The sequence below is a fragment of the Esox lucius genome, chromosome 3 (assembly GCF_011004845.1).
Source record: "Esox lucius isolate fEsoLuc1 chromosome 3, fEsoLuc1.pri, whole genome shotgun sequence".
NCBI lineage: Eukaryota > Metazoa > Chordata > Actinopteri > Esociformes > Esocidae > Esox > Esox lucius.
In genome coordinates, this window is record NC_047571.1 from 22,624,904 (window position 1) to 22,650,789 (window position 25,886).

Genomic DNA, 25,886 nt, shown 5'->3' on the forward strand with positions numbered 1-25,886 from the left:
CCTTTTCCAGAAAATGGGTGTGCAATATTTTGTTTTAGCACAGCAGAGTAAACAAACCTACAAGAACTTGATTAGCTCAGCACTCATCCAGCTGTAGAAAAACATCCAATTTCATAAGGCTTATATATTCAGAGCCATTTGTTTGTCCACTAGATGGCATTAAGAGTAAGGCTTAAAATAAATCTACCAACTGTTTTCAAGTGTTTCATGCTGCTCTTCATAGTAAAGTTTAATATACAAAGTTAACATGCAAAAACGAAGACCATAGCAGGAGCAAATCAATTTTAGTTTTATTCTTTTTTTTTTTATATATATATATATATAATTCATAACAGCAAGAGTCAATTATGGCAACAATAAAATGTGCATAAAACAAATTTAATGACAAGGTAGTACATTATTTTGTAGCAACTATAAGCAAAACAAATGTAAGTGTTCACTTACACATAATAAGCAGTCAAGCATGTGTGCCCCCAGCAGGGAAGAGAGACCTTGGTCAACGCCGAGAGACAGTGAAATCTGCCAGGGCAACACTGGTTGGTTTGGAAAAAAAGTGACTCTTTGGTTCCATAGCACTTATACAGTGACCTCGAGTCAGAAATAGGTTGACCTTGACTTACGATGGTTACATTCATTTGAAAGAGTATTTACCTAAGCATTTGGTATAGTGGGAGTCCTTCACCTGCTGAGCGCACAGTTGTCTGGTAGCATAAGCTGTGTCCTGTGAGTCCATGTTGACTTAAGCAATCTTACGGTGATGAGAAAATATTTCTTGGGTGGTTTTGTGTTAACATTACATTCTATTATTTAGATCTCATGGAGTTCCTTGGTGAAAATGTTATTTCACAAGTGTTAATTAATGTGACTCGTCCAGAAGTCTTATTTTCCCTTTTCCTCAAATGTAGAAGTTATTTTTGTAATTGACTTTCCTTATCTACTTATATAGATGGTTTACATTTGTGTTCTTTTTACATGCAGTCAAATCAAACTAAATTATAAATAGTTTCAAATAGATTTTTTTAGTTGTAGTTATTGTACTATAGGCCCAGGTGTGAATGGCCTGGTTCAGGAAATATGGACAATAAATGACAATTGTTTTAAGCCCTATATTACAAAGGGGAGTGAGTGGGAGTGAACTTAGGGGGTATGCTCCCCTTTAGATTTTCCTGGCAACCTACTAGCCACTGACAACAGAAGCCAAACACGCAGAGCTTTTTTTGAATGCATTGGCCGCAAAACTGGCACAATTTTTGTATTTTTGCAAGCAAATTTGTTTAGCTGGTCTTTTAGTTTAGATTTTTTTAAGTTAACCTAACAAAATTCCTTATAATTATAGAATTTATTTTATTCAAAATAATATCTCAATATGATACAATTTTTTTCTCTGTTCATTGACTATATACAGAAGTGCAAAAAGTCAACCATCGTCCCTTAGGTTTAAGCTCATTCATCTGCAGCATTACCGACCTTCCCGATTCGGCAAAGTCCACTAGCTCACCTCTTATCTTACTTTCCATCCAACTTCAGACCTATCAACCTCACTGTTCATTTTGGCCTGACATTCAGGGCAATCTTAAGAAATATTAAAACAACATATTTTTTAAATGGATACAGTAGAAAAAGAAGGAAAAAAAATCTCTAAACATGGACAATCTACATTTCGACACAATACATTTTCAAACAAGATCTCGACTTGAAAAAACAAACGGAGCTAGTTAAAACATTAGTTTTCACCCATAGTTGATGTCTTGTCCACACACCAAATGATGTAATTCCATGTATCAATATCAAAAGGTCTTTGATCAACAACATTAATTGATAATGGACCTCTTCAACTAAAGACATCCAGCTACATGAATGATGTGAATACTTAATCTGACTCCACACATTATTATTAATAATGAGTATGGTTTGAAAAAAGTTATGAATGTCATACTACCTCAAATCTACAATGGCTATAACAATGTTGTCAAGTAGAATATAATAAGGCAGAAATCTACAAACTAAATACTCAAATAGATTCAAATCCTTAAGTAATACATAACACAAGTTCAATTAAATTTAAGTAGGTAAGTTGTTAAGAAAAAAAGAGACAAAAAATTTGTATGTATGTGTATGGACTGTAAAATATCATTGGTGTTCATTGCCTGTATGGTGATTGAAAGTACATCTGATTGGGGTAGAACCAGTCCTGTAATCTAAGGCTTCAATAGAGGTACATCATGATCAGTAAAGGATATTACACCTCAGCTGAAACAGAATAACAACAAACCCAAATAAAATCACAGAACATAATGGCATGAGAAAACAAGGGTTCTGAAATTAAATCTATCCCCAAATCCCCCAAACCTTCCTGAACTGAGCGATACACCTAACCCTTTGTGCATGAGCAGAACTGTGCTTTGGTGTCTTAATTCAGATAAAATCCTATCAAAATTCACAGACTTTTCTTATGTTTGGTACATTTATATTGAACCTGTTTTTTGTTGTATTACCTCAATTGTCGTAAAATTAACATATACAGGGGTAATTAATATGGGGAGCATAAAAACACTCAACCAAGTGCGTATCTTCTAATGGTCTAATTTATTTCTGACTACTTTTAAAAACACATTTTTCTACAGTGCTTCTATGTAGACAGTTTTAAAGTCCTTCCATCTTTAAGGTTTGGGACAAAGAAAGGAGATGGTCGGGGAGCTACCAAGTCTCAGGACTACAACTCCCCAGTCACTATGAACTCCTACCGAAGTCACAGATCACCCCAACTGATAAATACAACAATAAAGCCAAAAAAGGATGGCCAAACTAAAAAAGATCAGTAAAAAGATAGAAGGCACCTCTGTTTTTTTGTTTTAGTAAAAGAGATCGAAGACTTAGATCTAAAAGGCTGGAGAGGACCCCGTTCCTTATATTAACAACAAATCAAATGGCACAATGTGTAAAAAAAAAGAAAAGAAAACACAACGGAGAAATTATGTTAAAAAACGTACAAGCCATACAAAACACATATCTTAGGTAAACAGAATAACACTGCTGAAATAACACTCTGGTTTGGGATGTACTGTATGGCCTCTATGGCACATATTAATTAGGTGGTTAAAGCTAGCATGGCTGTGCTTTCAAAGGTACACAGGTGTTTCTTACCCAGAACATTCATATGTCCCTGACCATGAATTCATAATCTAGTTTCACTAGATGCCTTGTTAAAAACAGAATACTGTACACTCTCCAATGTTTTCGCCTGAATATTATTTTTTTTTAAATGTGTTGTGCCTTTCTGTTCTCAATTTAAATTCAAGGTGCCCGTTTGTACTTTTTTTGTAAACCATGAAAACAAATCTATTAATTTAAAAGCTAAAACGAATACTAAATTCTGTCGTGGTCTACTGACTTACGTACCAACAGCATGTTCTGTACGTCAGACGGCTCAACCTCATGTGGGTGCAAAAAATTAAATAAAAAGGTATTTGAGTGCCATGGTTTTTGTGTTTGAACACACAGGTGTACTGTGACTTTACTCAGCGCCTGTCTGTCAGTAGAGACAGTCGGACAAACAGACCCTCCTCTTCTCAGCTGGACGCTGGCTTGGAGACCAAGTAGGTGTGTGTGTGTGTGTCATGACATCGACCAGGCACACCGATGTTTGCATGCATGAGAAGACCAGCATTCCAGAGCAACTGAGATATGACCTATGCTCCTCCTGTCCATTGCTTGACATTCTGAACATTATATACATAAAGGCTGAACTCTTTAGGCTTGGACGGTGCCAGCACACATTCTTTTGATCTGCAAAACAAGAGGCAAGGAATTACATTAAAGAAAGACATTATATACCTTAATATCAAGTCTAGCTTGTCTTGCAAGATCTGGCTCATGTTTGTGTTAGCTTAAATCTGCATTTTAAGTCATCACAAGTTGGACCCCCATGACACTGTTTTTGTAAAAAGCTGATTGATAGTGTCGGAGAAATATAATCACTCTGAAATGAGTACAACTCTGGATGTAAGAACTGACCATCCATAAATAACTACTTAACACAACTTTAGTGCAAGAGGAATTTGTTTTTAGGTAAATTCTTTAAGAGTCAGTCCATCTACATATCATTTAAAGGTCAAAAAATGTATTCTTTCCAATTGCTAAAAACTGTATGAGATGGGTTTTGAATGCACTAGATGCCTCTAATACTGCTGTTGTAGCTGGAAGGTGAACATACCGTAAAGAAATAGAATGACACTCACTGTTCTTGACTGAAATTACATTTGACTCAGGTACTTGTGATTACTCAGATGATCGGCAGAAATGATTGGAATCTGTAGATGACACAGAGCAGAAAATCAGACAACAATTTCAACTAACAGAACGTGGTTCAACCATTGTGTCCACGAAACAATGCCTTTGATAGTTTCACTGACACTTGCTAAACGTTGGTGGAACTGGGGTGTGGGAGAAGGAAAGAGAATGTGTCACTAGCAAAGTGTTTCCCCAAGCAAACTACTGTCCTCCAGCTTGTTGACCGCCATCCCTCATAAAATAATATTTAAAAAAAATAATGATGTTGGGTCACAACCAAAATGAACTAAAACACTAATACAGTTGAATATACTTTCTTTATCTTTGTCTCAATTTTAGACCCATTACATAAAAGCATATGTTCATATTTGGATTGTGTCCCATAATTGATCACCTATAATCAAGACTACAATCCCGTTTCCAAAAAGTTGGGACGCTGCATAAAATTTTAATAAAAACAGAATGCAATTATTTGCAAATCATTTAAACCCTATATTCAATATGAAATAGTACAAAGACAACATATCAAATGTTGAAACAGACATTTTATTGTTTTAAAAAAATATATATGCCCACATTGAAAAACGAAACCTGGTGGAATATCACACAACCTATTAGGTAAATTGGCAACTGCTCAGTGACATGACTTGGTACTAAAAGATCATTCCCAGTGAGGATGGGGAGGGCTTTACCACTCTGAAAGACTGCGTGGGCAAAAAATTTGACATTTTAAGAATCAAGTTTCTCAAGGTAAAATGGCAAATACTTTGGGGATCTCATCATCTATGGTACATAATATCAATAAAAGATTCAGAGTATCTGGAGAAATCTCTGTGTGCAAGGGATAGGGCCGTGATATTCGGGCCCTCAGGTGGCACTGCATTAAAAACAGAAATAAGCATGGGCTCAGGAACACTTCCAAAAATGTCACTGCATCCACAAATGCAAGTTAAAACTCTACCATGCAAAGAAGAAACCAGAGTCAGTAAAAAAGTCTGGGTACTAAACTGGCCTGCCAACAGTCCAGACCTGTCAACCATTGAAAACTTTCGACTCATGAATCGAAAAATACAACAAAGCAGATCCTGAATTGTTGACCAGCTGAAATCCTATATCAAGCAAGAATGGAAAAACATTTCACTTTCAAAACTACAGCAGCTGGTTTCCTCAGTTCCCAAACGCTTATGGAGTATTGTTTAAAGAAAAGGTGATGCAACACAGTGATAAACATGCCCCTGTCCCAACTTTTGGAAACATGTTGCAGGCATTCAATTAAAAATGGGCATATATTTTTCCAAGAACATTACAATTTCTCAGTTTCAGCATTGGATATGTTGTCTTTGTACTATTTTCAATGAAATACAGGGATACATGATGCTTTTATGTGCATTTTACGCAGCGTCACAACAGGGCGGTACAATCTGCCATCATACAAGGGATGTAAGCAGCAGAAAAGACGTAACAGGCTTCAATAAGGGAAACTACCCATACATACCAATTGCATGTATTCGTTGGTTGTCAACTTTGATAAGGAAGAGTCCTCAAAATGAGAAAGGACAAAAATCAAGATTAAAATAATATCAAACATGATGACAACACACAGTCTCCCCAGAATGATTAGTTACTTATATTATAATACAAACATTAAAACTGGTTGACCATTAACATGTTCTAGCTCTATTCTTCTAAAAACTTTTCATTGTACGGTTCTATTTCAGTGCTCAATAACCAGTGTAGGCCAACAAGAGGGAGACCCTATCTGCCAACCTATCCCACCTCTAGCAGATGGAGAAGCACCAACACACCCTTCATATGTACCGTGAGAGACAGAGAAAGAGATATACAGACGCATCGAGAGACAGTCAGTTGGACAGACGGACGGATAGGTATGTATAGACAGATATTTATAGAGAGGGAGAGGTCAAGGGAGAGAAAAAGACAAAGAGAGAGTGCGAGGGAGTAGGAAAGACAGAGATCGAAAGAGGGAGAGCAGTAGTGGAGCAAACCTGATTGGCTGAGGCGTTTGCAAACGGAACGCTTGTGGCAGACGTGGTGGCTGCAGACGCTGGTGTACCACCGTGCATCATGGGTACTTTTGTCAGAAGGGAAAATTATATAAGCATAAACACAGAGAGGAGTGGAGGGTGGCCTATTGAGCACGAAGCAACGGTGTAGGGACAGGTGAGGGGGAGGGCCCGATTCCAATTCAGTAGCTCACTCCTTTTTCCTTTACCCTTGTGGGTGCACACTTCAAAATCTGAGAGGTTTAAATAGTTGTAAGCGCTTTGCGTAGAAGGTTAGGAGACGACACTAGCCATGTTGTTCGGGCAACTTATCTTTTATACATAATTACTTATACAATAGAATCAACAGTTATGCTTCTGTGGTAGAGGACCAGTGTGGTGTCTGAGGTGGGCAGGTTTCTAATGTTTCAGAGCCTACTGATCTCACAATCGTCACACTGACACAATTAGTCCTACTAAGAGATCCTACATCTGTCTAAGGAATAGAATCATGCAGTGTTTGCACATGATTCAGTTGAGCAAATGTTCTAATATTACAACACTCAAAAGATTGAGCACTTCCTATCCTTTCTGATCAGAGAAGGGAAGGACATGAGGAGGAGAAGAAGGAAGCAAGATATCTGATTGGAATCTAGCCAAAAGGGGTAGGGATTTCTGAGTGGTATACCTGTGGAGGGCATAGTGAGGTTATACCAGTCAAAATCATAGTTCAATATGAATATACAGTTAATGTTTGGAACACGAGTAACAGAATGAAACATCTATGACAAAGCTTTCAGATATCTGCAGTACTTCAATGTATAGATAACACAACACAGTAGTATTGCAATCTTACTACAACGAAAATTAGCATAATAATCAGATATTAAATGCCACAACCAACCAAGTGACTCCCAAGTTACCAAAAACCCATGAAGAGATGAAGTTAAAGGCTATAGAGTTAAAATGTGTCAAAGCAAAGAAAGATACAACAAAATCTGGATATGATAATAATAATGATTATTTAGTTGAGGGAAATTCAAAAGATTAGACTGATCGCAGATTTGTTTCTGTGAAGATATCCATAAGTGTTGACCAAACAGATAAAACTGATCAGGAATCACAGAAAAAACTGATCTGGGTGCACTCAGATTGTGGTGGTTATAAGTTTATATATTATATCTTTACATATTTTAATGATATGTGAGTCACTGGCTGAGCAGAAATCTTATTGGTGGATAAAGAAAGCTGGAACCTACCAACACCGGCGGCGGGGGTCATGCAGAATATTGAGCCTGCCCAAATGCCCATCATGCAACAGGAAGTGTGCAACAGGAAGTGGATTGGAAAAAGGGGGAGAGAAATCAAAACAGCCCAACACAAGGTTCGTTAGAATGAAGGAAGAGATCAGGAGGATAACGTTAATGAATTATCTGGACGGCATTCCGAAACACACACTCAGTGGTCATCAGGGCTGAACAAATAATACCATACTAGCCAATCGACATATTCAAGCAGAGTCTACAATTCAGATTAGATAAAAACACAAGCATTTTGTCTGAAGTGTCATTGATATTAATGTGCAATAAACTGCAATAATAATAATAATAATAGCAGCAAACAATTACTAGGAACAGTAATAGTAAAAGTCATAGTCATAATAGTGACATAACACACGCACGCTCAGACACACGAGCTAAGCGAAAAAAAGGAAGCAGCTCAGTATGGAAGCAGGACATATTATGTTGCTGAACAGATGCGTTGGGATTTAGAAAGACCAATCCAAACGGGCTTTTGCAGTCTCCATCCGACCTTATTCACAGCCCCTAGACCACACCGCAGCACATTACCAATGACAGAGCCAGAGCACCAGCACAGTTTGAGATCCAGTATGGTTCTCAGCTTTGAGCCTTTCACATTGTTATCAGAACACCTGTTAGCACCGTTCCCCTTCTACAGTACACATGAACTCTCCGGCTAAGATGGGCTAACTTCCACGTCCTCTGGATGGTCTGCTCCTAGTCCTGACTGACGGTGAGTCTGGTTCTACCTCATGTAAGCGTAGCCGCGGGGGGCCATACCTGAGGGGAGGAAGGCAGCCTGCTGCTGGAACTGCATGTTGGCCAGGGCCTGTTGGTACTGGAGCATGCCAGTGTTGAACATGGCAGAAGCCCCATTAGCCTTCTCCAAGGCTGCCCGCTTGGGCATGGGTGGCATGACACTATGGGGGATTCCCTGCCCAACCCCAACAGAAGGAGAGGGGAGATGGAACAAGGGAAAGAGAGAGAGAGAGAGAGAGAGAGAGAGAAAGGTGCACGGAAAGGTGTGTGAGAGAGAGGGTGTTTTTGGAGGTAAAAAACGGGAAAGAAAACAAAAAAGAGAATTGTTGTTAAGTTTGAGGGCAAAAGAACAACATCACAACAATATTAACAACAATGTGTAACCGTGTTTAACACATAATCATCAGCAAGCAAGCAGCAGTCTACACAGTTACTACACAAGCAAGAGCATGGTGCTAACTGGGGCTACACAGTGACTCTATAAAGCATTCATATCCATGATATAACCAGTTACTAAGCTCAACATGGAGGATACACCGTATAAGTACAGCTAGGGCTGAATTAATGCAACTAAAGCAAGCGTTGCTCTATTAAAACAATACCACAGATCAGAGGAGAAAGAGACAGGAAGCGTAGAGACAGAGGGGGCTGCACTGCTAGCTCCATGATCAACTGGATTATGAGCCAAGTTATTAACTGTACCTCAGGTGGGATGGCTACTATATGACTCTAATCCCGTCCCATTCCATTACACATGCACTAGGAACACATACATGCATACATATACAATATTTCTGGATTTACAACACATTTAACAATGTACATAGCCATGCTCCTATCTACAATGACTGTTAAAAGCTACACTGTCCCTAAACCTCACCTTCTAATGTTACCATTGGCTATAAATGATGAATTGACTGTGGCCCCTTTTACAGATTCCCATGTGGAATTTCTGTGTGTTTGGAAAGCAGGTTTTCAATGTGGGTGGAGATGATCAATTCAGTCCAAGATGGGAAGGAAGCCACAATCAGTTTATCACGGGCAATAACGACACATTTAACTAGCAACAGGAGGAAAGAAAACACTTTGCAATAACAGACATGAACAAATTAAGGTAGCTATATCTGGGTTAAGACATTGCACTACGACAACAAAGCCACATGCCAAGCTAAAAGGTGAAAGGTCATAGTACCAGGTCAAAGGTTGCGTCGAGGGGTCGCTTCAGTGATTTGACAGCCGACTGAGTCTTAATTAGCAGGCAGCGAGCACATGATGGCAATGGGCCAATGGGGTTCAAGCGCATTAACATAAACCAGCAAGCAGAGGTGCATCATGGGGCAGCAGTGCAGTTTGGGTAGGTGAGAAAAAAAACAAATAAAAAAACAAATCATTGGAATGCACTATACAAGGGGATAACAGGAACAGGACATGCACAGTGTGGACGACTAGAGGACTACAACTGAGAGGATAACTGCACTACAGCTTATAACTTTTAAAGCCTTAATAAGGCCTTTATAAAGCCGACAAAAGGTTCACAAATAATGTAAATGTCATACTTTATGAAGGGTAGTATATGACTTATATGATATCTATACCATATATGGGACGGCTCCAGATGTAAGACCCAGTTACAATACCTTAATAAAGTTTGACATTTGCTTTAATGATTATGAAGCATCAATATTGGCCTTACAAAGGGCTTATTAAGCACTTATTAAGCCCCAGAAGCTATAATTGGTTTTAAAGTGTGACCAGTATAGTAATTAAATGATCAAACACTAATACACTTTACTCTTTTTACTGTGCACATCTTGGTCATTGTCACATTGCAATAATTCAAAACCAGGTTTATTTTTGGTTCTTTATACAAAGCATGACAGATACAGTGCTCAGATAGAGATGAAGGACCGTTATTCTATCACACTAGTCTGCCTGCCGTCAGATTAGCACATTGAAAACACTGTCACAATGAACGTCAAGAGGAACCTATGCGGGGGAAGCACAATTCGAGACACAGGATTACAGATATATTCAGTCAGTCCAGGTAAACATGTAAGTTTCTGTCAGATAACGCCAGCAGTCAGAAGGGCCTCAGGTACTAGAAAAGTGAAGGAACCTGTAGGCACAGATCTAGGATCAGTTTCCTTTACTACTAGTCACAAACACACCCCCAAACTGACCTTAGGCCTGGGTCTAGGAGCAGCTTCATCCTCCAGTACATTTTAACACCGACTAACTATCCAACTGTTTCCGAAAGGATCCAAGATGGCGGACAACTCACCATGGCTGCGGCGGCAGTGGCCTGGTTCACCTGGTGCTGTGCGGCCTTGATCTTGGCCTGCAGGTGGGCTGGAGGGTGGAAGTACTTGCACTTCTCCCTGGAGCAGCGGCCCTTGATGTAGTCCATACACACGGTCACTGTGTTGTCATTGGTGTCGATCATGGTGCTGTCCGAGGGGTGCGAGAAGCGGCAGTCATTTTCCCCTCGGGAACAGTTGCCACGCTGGTACTCACGACACACCTGGTGAGACAAGAGAGGTCTGAACATGCAGATCGGGGGTATTCAAGTCCCTACAGTCTGCTGGTTTTTGGTTCTAACACATCATTAACTGCACCCACTGGGTGTGGTTTCTAAAAATAAGTCCCTGATTAGAGGGTTGCAATGAAAGTCCAGTTGAGTTTGAGGCATATAGATCATTCAATACACATATGGTTAGTCTTTAACATGCTGTCCTAAGGGCTACGTAACACTATTCTAATCAGTGAAAACACCACTGAATAAGTGGGTTGGCCATGGCATTTATAGGGCAGCAGAGGGCAGCAGAGGGCAGCACTGGCTTCATGTTAACAGCTTGTTGGGTTCTTGGGTCAGAACTGGGATTCTCTGCTACTGCTGGGCCGTGGTATGCGTGGGATCAGTATGTGCGTGTGTCTGTCTGTCCCTAAGTCCTCAATCTGTCTGTCTGTCAATCTGTCAGACCTCAATCTGTCTGTCTGTCTCTGTCTGTCAATCCCTGTTCACTCTGTCTGCCCATCCATCAGTCCCCAGTCTGACTGTCTGTATCTTTTACCTTCAGTCTGTTGGTCTGTATCTTTTACCTCCAGTCTGTCTGTCTGTATCTTTTACCTCCAGTCTGTCTGTCTGTATCTTTTACCTCCAGTCTGTCTGTCTGTATCTTTTACCTTCAGTCTGTCGGTCTGTGTCTTTTACCTCCAGTCTGTCGGTCTGTATCTTTTACCTCCAGTCTGTTGGTCTGTATCTTTTACCTCCAGTCTGTTGGTCTGTATCTTTTACCTCCAGTCTGTCTGTCTGTATCTTTTACCTCCAGTCTGTCTGTCTGTATCTTTTACCTCCAGTCTGTCTGTCTGTATCTTTTACCTTCAGTCTGTCGGTCTGTATCTTTTACCTCCAGTCTGTCTGTCTGTATCTTTTACCTTCAGTCTGTCGGTCTGTGTCTTTTACCTCCAGTCTGTCGGTCTGTATCTTTTACCTCCAGTCTGTCGGTCTGTATCTTTTACCTCCAGTCTGTTGGTCTGTATCTTTTACCTCCAGTCTGTCTGTCTGTATCTTTTACCTCCAGTCTGTCGGTCTGTATCTTTTACCTCCAGTCTGTTGGTCTGTATCTTTTACCTCCAGTCTGTCTGTCTGTATCTTTTACCTCCAGTCTGTCGGTCTGTATCTTTTACCTCCAGTCTGTCTGTCTGCATCTTTTACCTCCAGTCTGTCGGTCTGTATCTTTTACCTCCAGTCTGTCTGTCTGCACCTTTTACCTCCAGTCTGTCTGTCTGCATCTTTTACCTCCAGTCTGTCTGTCCTCATGAGTTTCTGCGCGGCTGCGGCGGCAGCGTTGGGCACCTGGCCGTGGTTGGGGTGGCCCGCCATGAGGACCTGCGGGCTGGGCATGATCTCGGCCTGCATCAAGCCGGGTGAAACCGGGCCCAGATACGGGTTGAAGGCGGCCGCCGCGGCGCTGGCATTAGTAGCCAGGCCGGGTGCCATGGAGAACATCGGCTGCAGGAAGGAGGAGGGAGCAGGCAGATAGAGACGGGTCTCAACCAGGTGACATGTTATACCCGACAGGAGAAATGGTAAACGTATTGTATGCGGCACATCTAAATTGATACTCTATTCCCTATATAGTGCGCTGCTCACGGGCTCTGTGTGGTCAGACGTAGGGCACGAGGTAGGGAATAGTGTGTCATTTAAGAAACAGCCGTCTTTAAGTATTGCCATATAATTACTTGATATGAACTGAACCTGTTGCTGTCTTGGACCAGGTCATAGAGACTAACCTGGATTGGTAAAGGTTGAATAAAATGAAGAAGGGGTTTCAGGTCACTTCTGTTCAAGTACACATCTGTTCTGTTCCGCTCATGTGTAAGGGTCTGCGTGTGTGTTTGTGTGTGTGTGTGGGCAATTTTCTGAAATTGGGGAAATGTTTCCTTTTCTGATTTTGGAAATGCCATTTTGCATTAAGTATTAGGGTTAGGCCAAAAGGTATTATAACAGGGTTACATTTGGGTTTAGGTATTATTGGTTAGGTTTAGGGATAGGGTTAGGTGTTAGGGCTATGTTAAGTTTGTTAGGTTGAAATTAAGGTTAGGGTTTGTGTGTTTGTGTCTGGGTGGGTGGGTGTTTGTGTGTACATTAGTGCGTATGAATTGGATGTACATGGATGTGTTTCGTAATGCATACTTTCATTCTTTTGTACTTCTTAGGGTGAACTGCCAAGAGCACTTGAGTGAGGATGCTGTTCAGTATGGGAGAATGCGGAAAGCTTAAATATGTTAAATACTAGCGACCTACTTGGGTAAAAGAAATGGCATGAAAATGTGTCCAATATCACCAATAAAAAAGGAATGCATGTTAAGGCCACACTGACCACTTTGTAGTTTGGCTGTGATGATAGACAAGTGACCATGAACCAACCAAAAACATTCTTCTTCGGTGGTTGTGCAAAATTTGCAATGACTAACAGTAAAAGAGTACCTGAAAAAGCATGCTCCGACATAAATATCAAACTTGTGTTCACAAACCTCCCATCTACGATACAAAACCTCTGGCAAGCTGAGCAGTCTTTTGCGTTCATAAGTTCGGTTTAGGTTTTTTCTTTGACGAATGACAGTTGCTGTGCACTCCAGACAGAATACAAATAGGCCTTTTGAAATAGAGCAGATATGTATATTCTGCCTGTCATCCACACGAGCGTGTGTGTGCGCGCGCGTGTGTGTGACTCCTCTGCGGGTGCTGTCTCACCATGGGCTGTAGCTGGGCACCGGGCATCATAGCGTTGGCCAGCTGCATCTGCTGTGCCAGCATGGCCATGTTCTTCTGCTGGATCAGGTTGTTCCTGCCATTGATCTCAAGCTGGGTCTTAAGGTGGCCAGGAGGGTGCAGGTACTTACAGTTCTCCCTGGAACAACGGCCCTGAGAGGGGGGGGGGGGGCGGGGGGAGAGAGAGGGAGGCATTATGTCAAAGTATGAGGTGAAAGTTGATCCAGACTCCAGACAGGGCAGGCTTTCCTTTAACAGAAAAACACGCACCACAAAAACAGCGGTTAAGTTGTTTTTGCATACCAGAAGACAGACAGACATTCAGACAGACAGACAGTCAGACAGACAGACGTAAATCCTCAATATCATTTAATTCCACATTTATACAACGCGTATAATCTGCAGCATGAGGTCATGTTCTGCCTGACCTGGTATTTTGTTATGGTCCCCTGTGCTATCAGTCAACATCCCAGACATGCCCTGTAACACACACACACACACACACACACACACACACACAGTGTGCATGACAGTGTATGTGTGGAGCTGTTTATAGCGGCACACCCAAGCCCTGGTTCACCCTAGGTCTGGGCCCGGCCTGGCACTAAATCGTATCTGTGGGTGTGTGTGTGTGTGTGTATCTGTGGGTGTGTGTGTCTGACTGGAGACAGAAACACAGCCCACTCATATAATACATATACACAGCATCCCAGGGGAATGTGAGGTCAGAAATCCTGGAGGTACGGGTCCGGACTGTTCACAAAGAAACGCACGTAGTCCAACACAAGCTATCGCACACGCGTATGTGCAGACACACAAACAAACACACACACACACACACACACACAGGGGTCATGTTCATGTAACAGGTGGCAGAAATGCGTCACACACAGCACTGTTCTTTCGGACAGACATTTATTTACTGATATTTGTGGGCACAGCTGAGACAACCGGCCGAGGAAGCTGGGTCCATGGAGCTACACCCTCAGAAGTTTCCTAACTCACATACAAGCAGGACATAGTCTTTATGTGTCCCCGTAGCGACAAACCGTGTGTCAGTCACTACTACTGGAGGAGACATTACGCCTCAGGACAATGTGTCACAAGCTGAGGGAGGGTTAGTCAAAGCCGACATCTGACTTGATAGAAATGAAAACAACCAGGTCACATTTTAAATCATGACCGGCTGCCTCAGCAGTCTACTGTTTGTCTGAATGACTGGCCGGTTTAAACTCTGTTGTTAAGCCCCACCGCTGCATGTACTCAACCTAAATGAGAGTAACGGTTAAATATATGTTGTAAAGCGTGCGTGCAGGCAGGAGGTACAGAGAAATTGGCAGTTAGAACATCTTACAGGTAACCGAAAGGCCAACAAGGTGAAAAATCTGTGTTATGTTGTTGAACAAGGAAGTTAGCTGTAATTGCTCTGGGTAATAGCATCAGCTAAACGATTAAAAGCTAAAGAGACTTATAGACCGACACAAAACTGATCACAAAACTGCTTCTAGGTCTACGAAGAAAAGTAAGTAAGTTCTGAATCTGTGGCCTAAGCTGGTCTGAGATAACTGGCTAGGGACTGGCTGGCGGGGAGGTGAGAGGGCAGAGGCACAAGGGGAGGGGGCAGGTTTAGTTAACGAGCCTTAAGAGGTGGCATTGCCCTCACAGCCTGACCCCATCTGTCCCACTTTCGATTTACAGTGTCGCCAGTCAGTGAGGGAGGTCGTGTGCGACACCTGTCAGTCTCCCCCATGAGGAAGGCCATCAGACCTGGCGTCACTGTCACCGCCTTATTGCCCGGCCTTCCGTTATGTAGAAATAAGACTCCACAACCTGGGGCTTCAAGCTGCCTGCCATTTTGAATAGAGGAAATCTGCTAGAGGAAATGTCAGCCTGTGTAAGCCAGGAAGGAGACCAAGTGAGACGTACTGCTGCTTTACCCTGCGTCAGTGAAATACTAGAACCTGCTGCATGACATGTCCTTAGTGACGGTCAGAGAGAGAGAGGGAGGGGTAAAGACAGAGAGGGGATTAGGTACGAGGAGCAGGAGACAAACCAACATAATGACAGGTAGATGGACAGATCTAGATGGAGATACTCAGACAGAATGAGAGAAAGAGATAGAACTGATTGAGATAAAGAGAGAGGGCGACAGTAGGATAGACAGAGAGAGAGAGAGAGAGAATGAGATAAAGAGAGAGATGGACAGAATGAGAGATATAGACAGAAGATTTGACAGAGAGTGATAGACAGAATGAGGGACAAAGAGAGATGGACTGAATGACAGATATCTGATAAAGAGAGAGATGGACAGAATAAGAAATATCTGATAAAGAGAGAGATGGACAGAATGAGAGGTATCTGATAAAGAGAGAGATAGACAGAATGAGAGATATCTGATAAAGAGAGAGATAGACAGAATGAGAGATATCTGATAGAGAGATAGACAGAATGAGTGATAAAGAGATAGACGGAATAAGAGATAAAGAGAGGGCGATAGACAGACAGTCAGCAGTTCTCCCTCACATGATGTATTCCTGCTGCCTGCTGTTATTAAATCAGGGGCCTTGCGGAGCCACTGTGTCCACAGCAACAGACCAGCCCAGTGTTCCAGCCATGACAGCATCAGCATTCCTGATATCCCTGCTTTCTTCCTGATCACTCACAGATACATACAGGTTACTTGGAAAAGGAATGCATTATAACAGGCATTTCATCCCAATTTTACAATGACATTTTCTATATTTAAAATCCATATGCATTGGTCCATTACTAGGTCTGTGGGTTATGGTATCACCAGTGTCACAGTTATTACAAGAGAAGAAACTAGTTTTCATAACAATAGTCTTCTAAATATAGTTTGGTCCCCCTTTCTTCTGCTGGTTGATAATAGCCCTATTCCACTGCAGTACCAGAAGGCCAAAAGGTGACTATTCAGATCCAAACAAATCATATGATAAAACATGAGAATGTTAAAATGTTTTGGTCCAATAGGAAATGTTATCAAAATGTTCTGTCTACTGCTCTGGTAGCTGAACATTTTTAATGTTTATTCTACAGAAAAAGATTCCCAGTATTCGTCTGTTTTTCTCCTTTCTCCATATCTCCTTTAAACTGAGCTGGTGATTGGCTGAAGCAGCAAGTGCTGACACACCATACATTGTCAACACGTTCGATTTAAACAAACAATGAATCAGCCTGCAAGGAATGCTGGGAGGGTCCGCATCACATCCGGTCAAGGCATGAGTGTGTGAGGATAAAGAGCTCTGTGGAAGTATGTGTGTGCGTGGGTGGACGGAGGACAGATGAGTGGGGAGGAGCGTGATACCTGGGAAGCTATCAATGAGTCCCCTAACCACCATACCCTCCTAAATACACACACATACACAATCAAACACACACTGGTGTCGAATCAAAGCAGACAGCACCACTTAAAGACTATGTTCACGCATTGTGTGATCATAGGAAGGAGAAGACAAGCCAAGAACCAGGCTCCATCACTGCCTGACAGTCCTTGGCTGTGGTGGGAAACCATTCCTGTCCCTGATGAGACATGTTTAAATCTGGGGAACACAACCAGCTCTGTTACCGACGAGACGTGTTTAAATCTGTAGTAGGCAACCAGCCCTGTTACTGATGAGATTAGTCAGTCAATGACATGACTGACAGACCGAACTGATCAGTGCGAATATTGCCTCTATTCAACACAGCTAGTCTTCCAGGTGTTTATTAAACAACCTGTAGCCCAGAGGGCCCTGGCCTATGGATGGGGAGTTTTAATCTGCCACACGTCTCAGGGACATAGAACAGAGACATAATTAGAGCTTCTCATGGCTGACTGCACCACAGAAGGCTACAAGCACACAGCTACTGGGAAACAACGGACTGTAACTGCCTCTCCAAAAACAACACGCTGCACTAAGGAAATACACACACACACACACACACACACACAGGTGCTCTGACACATGTTTGGGAAGACTACCCTACACACACACACACACCCACATACAAGCACAAACCAATCCAGTAACCACAGCTCATGTGGCACGGAGGTTCCAGAAAGTGTTAATGTGTGATAAGAGCAACGCCCCTCACCCGAGTTCAACTATTTGGGAGACCCAAATCAGCCAGACAGCAGGGCACAGGAACACTGAGACCCAGTGTCCCTGTGCCTCCCGGATGTTGGAGATGTGATTTGAGAGAGAGAGAAAAATGAAAAATACTGTAGTCTCAAAAAACTGTCAAGGAGCTTTGTCTGTGTGTGTGACAGTCACATTCCACCAGTTCCACCTCATTTCACTTACAACTCTGACAGGCCTCCTGAAAGAGCTGTTCTCACTTAAAGAGAGTGGTGGCCCTCAGGAATGCCATGGTCAAATGTCAGGTACGCAGTAGCACAAACCTCATCTCCTGAGACACATGAACACACAGACACTCCACTTCATACCATATCTCCCGAGTGTATGTGCTGTCATGGCCCCATTCTCTTCCTCTGAAAGATATCAAGGTTGTGCCTCTCGTCTTCATTACTCCACAAAACCAAACAATCCCAGTGTTATCCATCTAAACTGAAGCTCTTTATTAGACTCATACAATCCCCTCTGTCTGTGTGGATGTGACTGAGTATTACCGAGCATTTAGTTATCAATCATAGATGCTGTACGGTTCACCTTCAAGCTGTGGTCACATGGAGAAACATCTAGAACAGGTTCTATTCTTCTAGTTACTCTTGGACAGGTTCTATTCTACTAATTACTCTGGGACAGATTCTATTCTACTAGTTACTCTTGGACAGGACCTGTCCTAGCTACTCATGGACAGAAATGTATTCTACTAGTTACTCTGGAACAGAACCTATTCTTCTAGTTACTCTGGACAGGACCTATTATTCTAGTTACTTTGGGATGTGTTCTATTCTACTAGTTACGCCTGCTCATATATGATGCCGTGCAAAGGTCACACCTGGTCATATATAGGTCTGTGCAAAAGTCTTAGGCACCTGAAAGTCGAACTAATGCCATTTATTTGGGTAGTAAGTGTTCCCAAAAAACATTTATTATCCAAATAAATGACTTTAGTATGACTTACAGGTGCCTAAGACTTTTGCAAAGTACTGTGCACGTGTCCCTCTGGCGAGGGATAACTGTGGAAAGCAATGATTTAGAATGAACCAAATACAATAGTCCATAACAAAAGAAACATAGGCTTTCTTCACAACACAGTGCCTTCATTCTCCTGTGGGGTTTACTGTATGGATTCTCTCCAGTCGGATAGCTCTCTACACTGTACTACCACAAACCTGGTTCACATTATGCAAGCATGGGAATGGTCTCTTAGCAACCAGCCTTTCAAACATCAAAAGCTGGAAAGTTGAGAGAAAGGTCTTGCGGTCTTTGTGTACATTATACAGTTGCTCAGTCTCAATCTCTTCCCATTGTCTCTACCTACAAGACATTAAGACATGCAAAGAATACTAATAGAAAACAGCACAATGTTTATGCACATTCTAGTTAAAGGGATAATCTCTAATTGGCAGTGTTGTCCTGTTAAACCTGTGTTATTACCATAATATCAAATTACAGTAATCTAATCTCGAGCTGTAATCGTATGAACTGGCAAAGTCTGACAGTAAACGGCCATAATCCTGTGTCAACATCAGATTACCGCCTAATAATACTTGTTTTTGCTGGGTGGTGTGTTTGTGTGATGGTGTGACTAGAGCCACGCCCTGTTTAGCTGATAAGAGAGGAGCTTGTTGTAGATGTCTGGTGTAATAACCCATCCCTCAAGGCCTGACCAGATGTGTGTCCCACCCTCTGCAGACTACTGCCCTTCGGCTCGCTCGTTAGCAAGAATGGTTCTTGACATTACCCTTCAAACTCTCGTCAACAGGCTGTTTTGCACGCATGGTGAACCATAGACACTGGCATGTGAAAAGCCCAAGAGGCCAGCCGTTCCTGGAACCGGAAACACCGGGCACCGGCAACCATACTCAACTCACAGTCAGTTGGGGCCATTCTAACATTCGGTGAGACCATAACATAACGCCCCTACACCTGTCTGCCTGCCCCGGCCACTGACTTTGGTGTGGTGTATCCACTGTAATAAACCGGCTATTAAGTGCCTGTTTACCGTGCCAATAAAACCTCCTGGAAAATCATTTTAGGTGACAGATAGAGAGATGCCAGAGGGTTGACAAGTCCAGACAAGGGCAACAGAAGGAGCAGCCCCACCCGGCCCCGCCCCACTCCTCAGGCACCACCCCCTCCCTGGCCATGCCCCACTCATCAGCCCCCCCCCCCCCCCCCAGCCTGACAGGGAGCAAAAGCCTGAAAAGTTGTTGAGATGGGCTGAATGAAAATCAATGCCCCAAAGACCTTCTTCACTTGTCTAATGGGTCTGTAATGGGCCTGCTGACTGACTGATTGATGGCTGGCTGTATTTGTGTTGGTGTGGGGGTGGTAGTGGTGTGGGGGTGTTAGTGGTGTGGGGGTGGTAGTGGTGTGGGGGTGGTAGATGTGTGGGGGTGGTAGTGGTGTGGGGGTGGTTGTGGTGTGTGGGTACTAGTGGTGTGGGGGTGGTAGTGGTGTGTGGGTGGTAGCGGTGTGGGGGTGGTTGTGGTGTGGGGGTGGTTGTGGTGTGTGGGTACTAGTGGTGTGGGGGTGGTTGTGGTGTGTGGGTACTAGTGGTGTGGGGGTGGTAGTGGTGTGTGGGTGGTTGTGGTGTGGGGGTGGTGTGGGGGTGGTTGTGGTGTGGGGGTGGTAGTGGTGTGTGGGTACTAGTGGTGTGGGGGTGGTAGTGGTGTGGGGGTGGTAGTGGTGTGTGGGTACTAGTGGTGTGGGGGTGGTTGTGGTGTGTGGGTACTAGTGGTGTGGGGGTGGTTGTGGTGTGGGGGTGGTTGTGGTGTGGGGGTGGTTGTGGTGTGGGGGTGGTTGTGGTGTAGGGGCAATATCTTTGCACAGGCCCTACATTTGTTGTTGGTAGTGTGAGTTTCAGTACAAGGGGAGGTGGGGTAGAGCGGTTTGTGTGTGTGGGTGTGTGTGTGTGCGGACATGCTTGTACATGTTTGTGTATGTGTGTGCCAATCACTGTATGGGTGGAGATATAAAAGGGGTCTGTTTAGAGAAGGGACATGGACGGCTGACACTGAGAATAAAGACATCCTCTTGTTCCCATCACAAACTCACAAACACTCTCTGATCTAATCACGGACCAGCAACACCACAACACCCTGTGTGTTACTGGGAGATAAAGACACAAGGAGGTTCTAAAGAGGCCATAGTCACGTTGTTGTGAAACACAGTTGCATGTCTAGTTTAAAGGGAGGGGGAGAGGGGCGGGGGGGGGGGGGGTTGGGGGAAGAGGAGATGGGAAGGTGGAAGGTGAGGGAGGGAGGGTAGGAAAGGGGTGAGAGAGTGGGAGTGTGGAGAGAGAGCGAGGGCAGGAGAGATGGCAAGGGGGAAAAAGAGCAGATAGGAAGAGAGTGAAGGTGAGGGGGTGAGGGTGGGGGAGAGGCTAGGTAAGTGTAGAAGAGGGTGGAGAGAGGGGAAGGCTAGGACAGGGGGATACAGGAAGGTGGTAGGAGGCTGGGCGAGAGGGGGGAGAGAGCAGACAAGAGTAGTAGACAAATACACCATAATGTGATTCCTCTCATCCATTCTCTCAGCTACTGAAGACTAGGACACGGTTTGAATCATTATATCAACCAGGATGGGCTACTGTGGGGAATCTGCTGCTCATGAAATGTCTTATGTCTGGTCTCCAAGCTAACACTGCAATAATCAGTTTAGGTTTCATTGGTGTTTTAATCTTATAGTGGATAGCACAAAGTAACCTTCAGCCATTGCATGATGAGTAGAATGGCAGAATCACAAAAACATGATCTCACAGTTGTCCATACAAACAGACACATAAATAGATCATACACTCATTCTCCAAGAAATGGAACCATAGACAGATTTCAGTACAGATACAGTTCACAGACACTAGATCTACTGTAAAGTATGATTTCAGTATATTGTAGAAATACAGACCCTAGAGCTCCTGTATAGTCTGATTTCGGTATAGATAGACAAGAACCTACAGCAACTTTATAGTCTTATTTCAGAATTGACATACAGACCCTAGAGCTCCTGTATAGTCTGATTTCAGTATAAACATGTGGTAGATTATACTGAAAGGAACATTGAGAGCCATGAGGCAGGTTAGCCCCCAGCTCTATAGCAGCTGCGTATGGACAGTGTTAAAGAAGCAGGGAGAATGAGAGGGGAAGCTTGTCAGTGGCAGTCTTGCGCTGTTTTCCTTTCAGACGAAACACTGTCGACTAGCAACTATGTTAATATTTACTCCACATGTCTTAACCGGTGAATCCACCGATATGAGTGTATGTTTGTGTTTGCCGATGGATAGTTCCACCCAAGAAAGTAAACTCAACACCGAAAAAATAGCAACATTTTGTAAGATATCAAGAGATTCTATACAGATAGATATAGAAAGAGCAGTGAGAAATAATGTACAGAGTGATTTATGGAGAGACACCGATTGAGAAAGAGCTAGATTGAGAGAGATACTTTCAGAGATAGATTAAGAGAGAGCAGAGGCAGAGCAGAGGAAGAGAGAGAGGAAGATAGATCACTAAATTTAGACTGCAATGTTAGATGTTTGTCTATAGACATTGGGTGATGATTTTGACACTCACTCAAAACATTTTAAAGACTCACACTTGGCCAAGCTTCCTTGACGGTAAAATTGTTGTTTAATTATTTATTTTTGTAACTTATCTCAAACCTTAGACCCAAGAATGCAGTCCAAAATAGGTCAGAAATGAGAAGAAAGTAATGAAAGAGAGAGAGAGCTATTTACCCACTCTCAGTTAAGCAGGAATGTAAGCTTGGCTCAGATTAGGGCACACACACACAAAGAAACACAAACCAACAGAAGCACTAAACCAAGCACACGAAAATATGCGCACACATACACACAAAATTACTCACACACAGGCACATACAAAGGCACACACACACTCCATAAACAGAGCTGTGTCAGATTGCAGACCAGCAAAAGGTCTACTCTGTCGATCTGCTTGCCTGCCTGTCTTAACGAGTGCCTGCCTTTACGTCTGTATTTATATGCTGTCTTCATGTATGTCTCCACATTGTTGCAGGTAGTTGTGGATTATGAGTGGGTGGTTGGTGGGTCCGATGTTCCTTCTAACAGGCCACGTGCCTGCGTCAGGACTGTTGCACAGAAGAAATGCCAGCCCGCACAAATGCATAAGACTTCATTGTGTTCCCCCTGATTTCCACTACATACAACAGCACAGTTTTTCCCTGATGTGACTGATTCCACACATTTGCCCCTTGAAAATGCAACAAACCAAAACAAATCTAACGCCAGATTGAATCTGTGATTGTTTTAAGAGGCAGAGCCAGAAGACATAGAGGTATTCTACAGGATGTAGTCTACGCACAGCCTTTCCTAACCACGAGTCAATTGGCAGGTAGGAATGGTGAAAGAGCTGCGTGTGCAGCACAATTTTTTATATTCTTCGCTAGTTAATTAGTAATTATTCCAGTTGTAGGTAACATTTTGGTTAGCAATGGATGAGTTACTACTTCTTACAACAGCACCAGACATGTACCCTAGGCCCACTTTTCAACCTGTCTTTCCTGTATTTCAAATGCGAGTGTAGTAAAACAAATGTTCATGATTAATGAAGCAGTGTTGTATTTTCAAACAGAATATGAAAATGATGATAAGCAGAAGGGCAGCCAAAATCTTTCTAGGTGCTAAGTTTATAATAATAAATACATCTGAAAAGACTTCTGAAATGTATCTGTGACTACTTGTTTTGAGGGAAAATTTTCTGAGTCCCAAATTCTTCTTCTGCAGACAAATTCTATTCTTCTTCTGCAAAAGGTTGTGTTCCAAGCCCCACCTGTATTACTACTGGAGGTTGGGTCCCAAGCCCCTAATGTACTACTCCAGGAGGTTGGGTCCCAAGCCCTTAATGTACTACTGCAAGTAGTTTGGTTCCAAGCCCCCTGTAATACTACCACTGACGATTGAGTCCCAAGCAAGTTAAACAAATGTCCATCCTGTCAGTGGATAGGTAAATATTTACACAACAATGACATACTGTAGTTATCTCCTCTTCACTTACCAACCAAACAGCCAATGAGCTGCAACAGTACATTTTCTTTCAGCTTGTACTCTGTACAAGGCCACATAGTTAGATATGACCTGCACTGTGTATACAGTGGGGAGAACAAGTATTTGATACACTGCCGATTTTGCAGGTTTTCCTACTTATAAAGCATGTAGAGGTCTGTAATTATTATCATAGGTACACTAACTGTGAGAGACGGAATCTAAAACAAAAATCCAGAAAATCACATTGTATGATTTTTTAAATCAGTAATTTGCATTTTATTGCATGACATAAGTGTTTGATCACCTAAGAATTCTGACTCCCACAGACCTGTTAGTTTTTCTTTAAGAAGCCCTCCTGTTCTCCACTCATTACCTGTATTAACTGCACCTGTTTGAACTCGTTACCTGTATAAAAGACACCTGTCCACACACTCAATCAAACAGACTCCAACCTCTCCACAATGGCCAAGACCAGAGAGCTGTGTAAGGACATCAGGGATAAAATTGTAAACCTGCACAAGGCTGGGATGGGCTACAGACAATAGGCAAGCAGCTTGGTGAGAAGGCAACAACTGTTGGCGCAATTATTAGAAAATGCAAGAAGTTTAAGATGACGGTCAATCTCCCTCGGTCTGGGGCTCCATGCAAGATCTCACCTCGTGGGACATCAATGATCATGAGGAAGGTGAGGGATCAGCTCAGAACTACACGGCAGGACCTGGTCAATGACCTGAAGAGAGCTGGGACCACAGTCTCAAAGAAACCATTAGTAACACACTACACCGTCATGGATTAAAATCCTGCAGCGCACGCAAGGTCCCCCTGCTCAAGCCAGCGCATGTCCAGGCCCGTCTGAAGTTTGCCAGTGACCATCTGGATGATCCAGAGGAGGATTGGGAGAAGGTCATGTGGTCTGATGAGACAAAAATAGAGCTTTTTGGTCTAAACTCCACTTGCCATGTTTGGAGGAAGAAGGATAAGTACAACCCCAAGAACACCATCCTAACCACGAAGCATGGAGGTGGAAACATCATTCTTTGGGGATGCTTTTCTGCAAAGGGGACAGGACAACTGCACCGTATTGAGGGGAGGATGGATGGGGCCATGTATCCTGAGATCTTGGCCAACAACCTCCTTCCCTCAGTAAGAGAATTGAAGATGGGTCATGGCTGGGTCTTCCAGCATGACAACAACCCGAACACACAGCCAGGGCAACTAAGGAGTGTAAAAAGCATCTCAAGGTCCTGGAGTTGCCTAGCCAGTCTCCAGTCCTGAACCCAATAGAAGATCTTTGGAGGGAGCTGAAAGTTGCCCAGCGACTGCCCGAAACCTGAAGGATCTGGAGAAGGTCTGTATGGAGGAGTGGGCCAAAATCCCTGCTGCAGTGTGTGCAAACCTGGTCAAGAACTACAGGAAACGTATGATCTCTGTAATTGCAAACAAAGGTTTCTGTACCAAATATTAAGTTCTGCTATCAAATACTTATGTCATTCAATAAAGTTCAAATTCATTACTTAAAAATCATACAATGTGATTTTCTAGATTTTTGTTTTAGATTCCGTCACTCACAGTTGAAGAGTACCTATGATAAAAGTAACATACTTCCACATGCTTTGTAAGTGGGAAAACCTGCAAAACTGGCAGTGTATCAAATACTTGTTCTCCCCACTGTATGTGTGTTTTACTAACCTGGTGGGGACTAAAAATCCCCTCAGACATATTAAAATATTGAAAATCTGACCTTGGGACTATTTTTGGCAAAGGGGTTAAGTTAATGCACAAAGTTGTATAAAACTAACCCCTAAGCTAAAACACTTTTTTGGTTGCAACATGATTTCTTAAGTGTTATTTCATAGTTTAAATGTCTATTACTCTACAAAGTGGAAAATAGTATAACTAAAGAAATACTCTTGACGGTTCATACAACGATAGGTAATAATACCTTACCTGGATAGTTAGCTTGTAATTGCTATATATATATAATATAATAAAGGTGCAATTCAAACAAAAGTAGCTAGAGTCCCAGGGGCTCTGCAGAACGGCTTGCTAAGATGTGCTTCTTAGAAGTGTCTGATGGGTGGGATCTGTGGACCCCCCCCAAAAATA

The 25,886-nt window shown here is 42.7% G+C and overlaps 1 protein-coding gene across 20 annotated transcripts in view; it reads right to left on the reverse strand.

Moving 5' to 3' along the window:
• Positions 1-359: 359 nt before the first annotated feature.
• The window catches only part of mbnl1 (muscleblind-like splicing regulator 1), a 55,648-nt gene continuing 30,121 nt past the window's right edge, over positions 360-25,886 (reverse strand). For 8 of the 20 annotated variants that reach the window (XM_010894575.4, XM_010894571.2, XM_013131616.3 and 5 more), the window contains 11 exons: positions 13,611-13,781; positions 12,596-12,646; positions 12,153-12,365; positions 10,635-10,874; positions 9,546-9,599; positions 8,375-8,528; positions 7,553-7,588; positions 6,297-6,382; positions 5,786-5,830; positions 4,239-4,310; positions 360-3,786 (listed from right to left, as the gene is read on the reverse strand). In XM_010894575.4, the coding sequence (XP_010892877.1) occupies positions 4,254-4,310; positions 5,786-5,830; positions 6,297-6,382; positions 7,553-7,588; positions 8,375-8,528; positions 9,546-9,599; positions 10,635-10,874; positions 12,153-12,365; positions 12,596-12,646; positions 13,611-13,781 (1,107 nt within the window). In that variant the 3' untranslated portion in view covers positions 360-3,786; positions 4,239-4,253. Of the gene's footprint in view, positions 3,787-4,213; positions 4,311-5,785; positions 5,831-6,296; positions 6,383-7,552; positions 7,589-8,374; positions 8,529-9,545; positions 9,600-10,634; positions 10,875-12,152; positions 12,366-12,595; positions 12,647-13,610; positions 13,782-25,886 lie in introns of all 20 variants that reach the window. The other 12 variants (XM_010894572.3, XM_010894579.4, XM_034291380.1 and 9 more) reach the window with 12 other exon arrangements.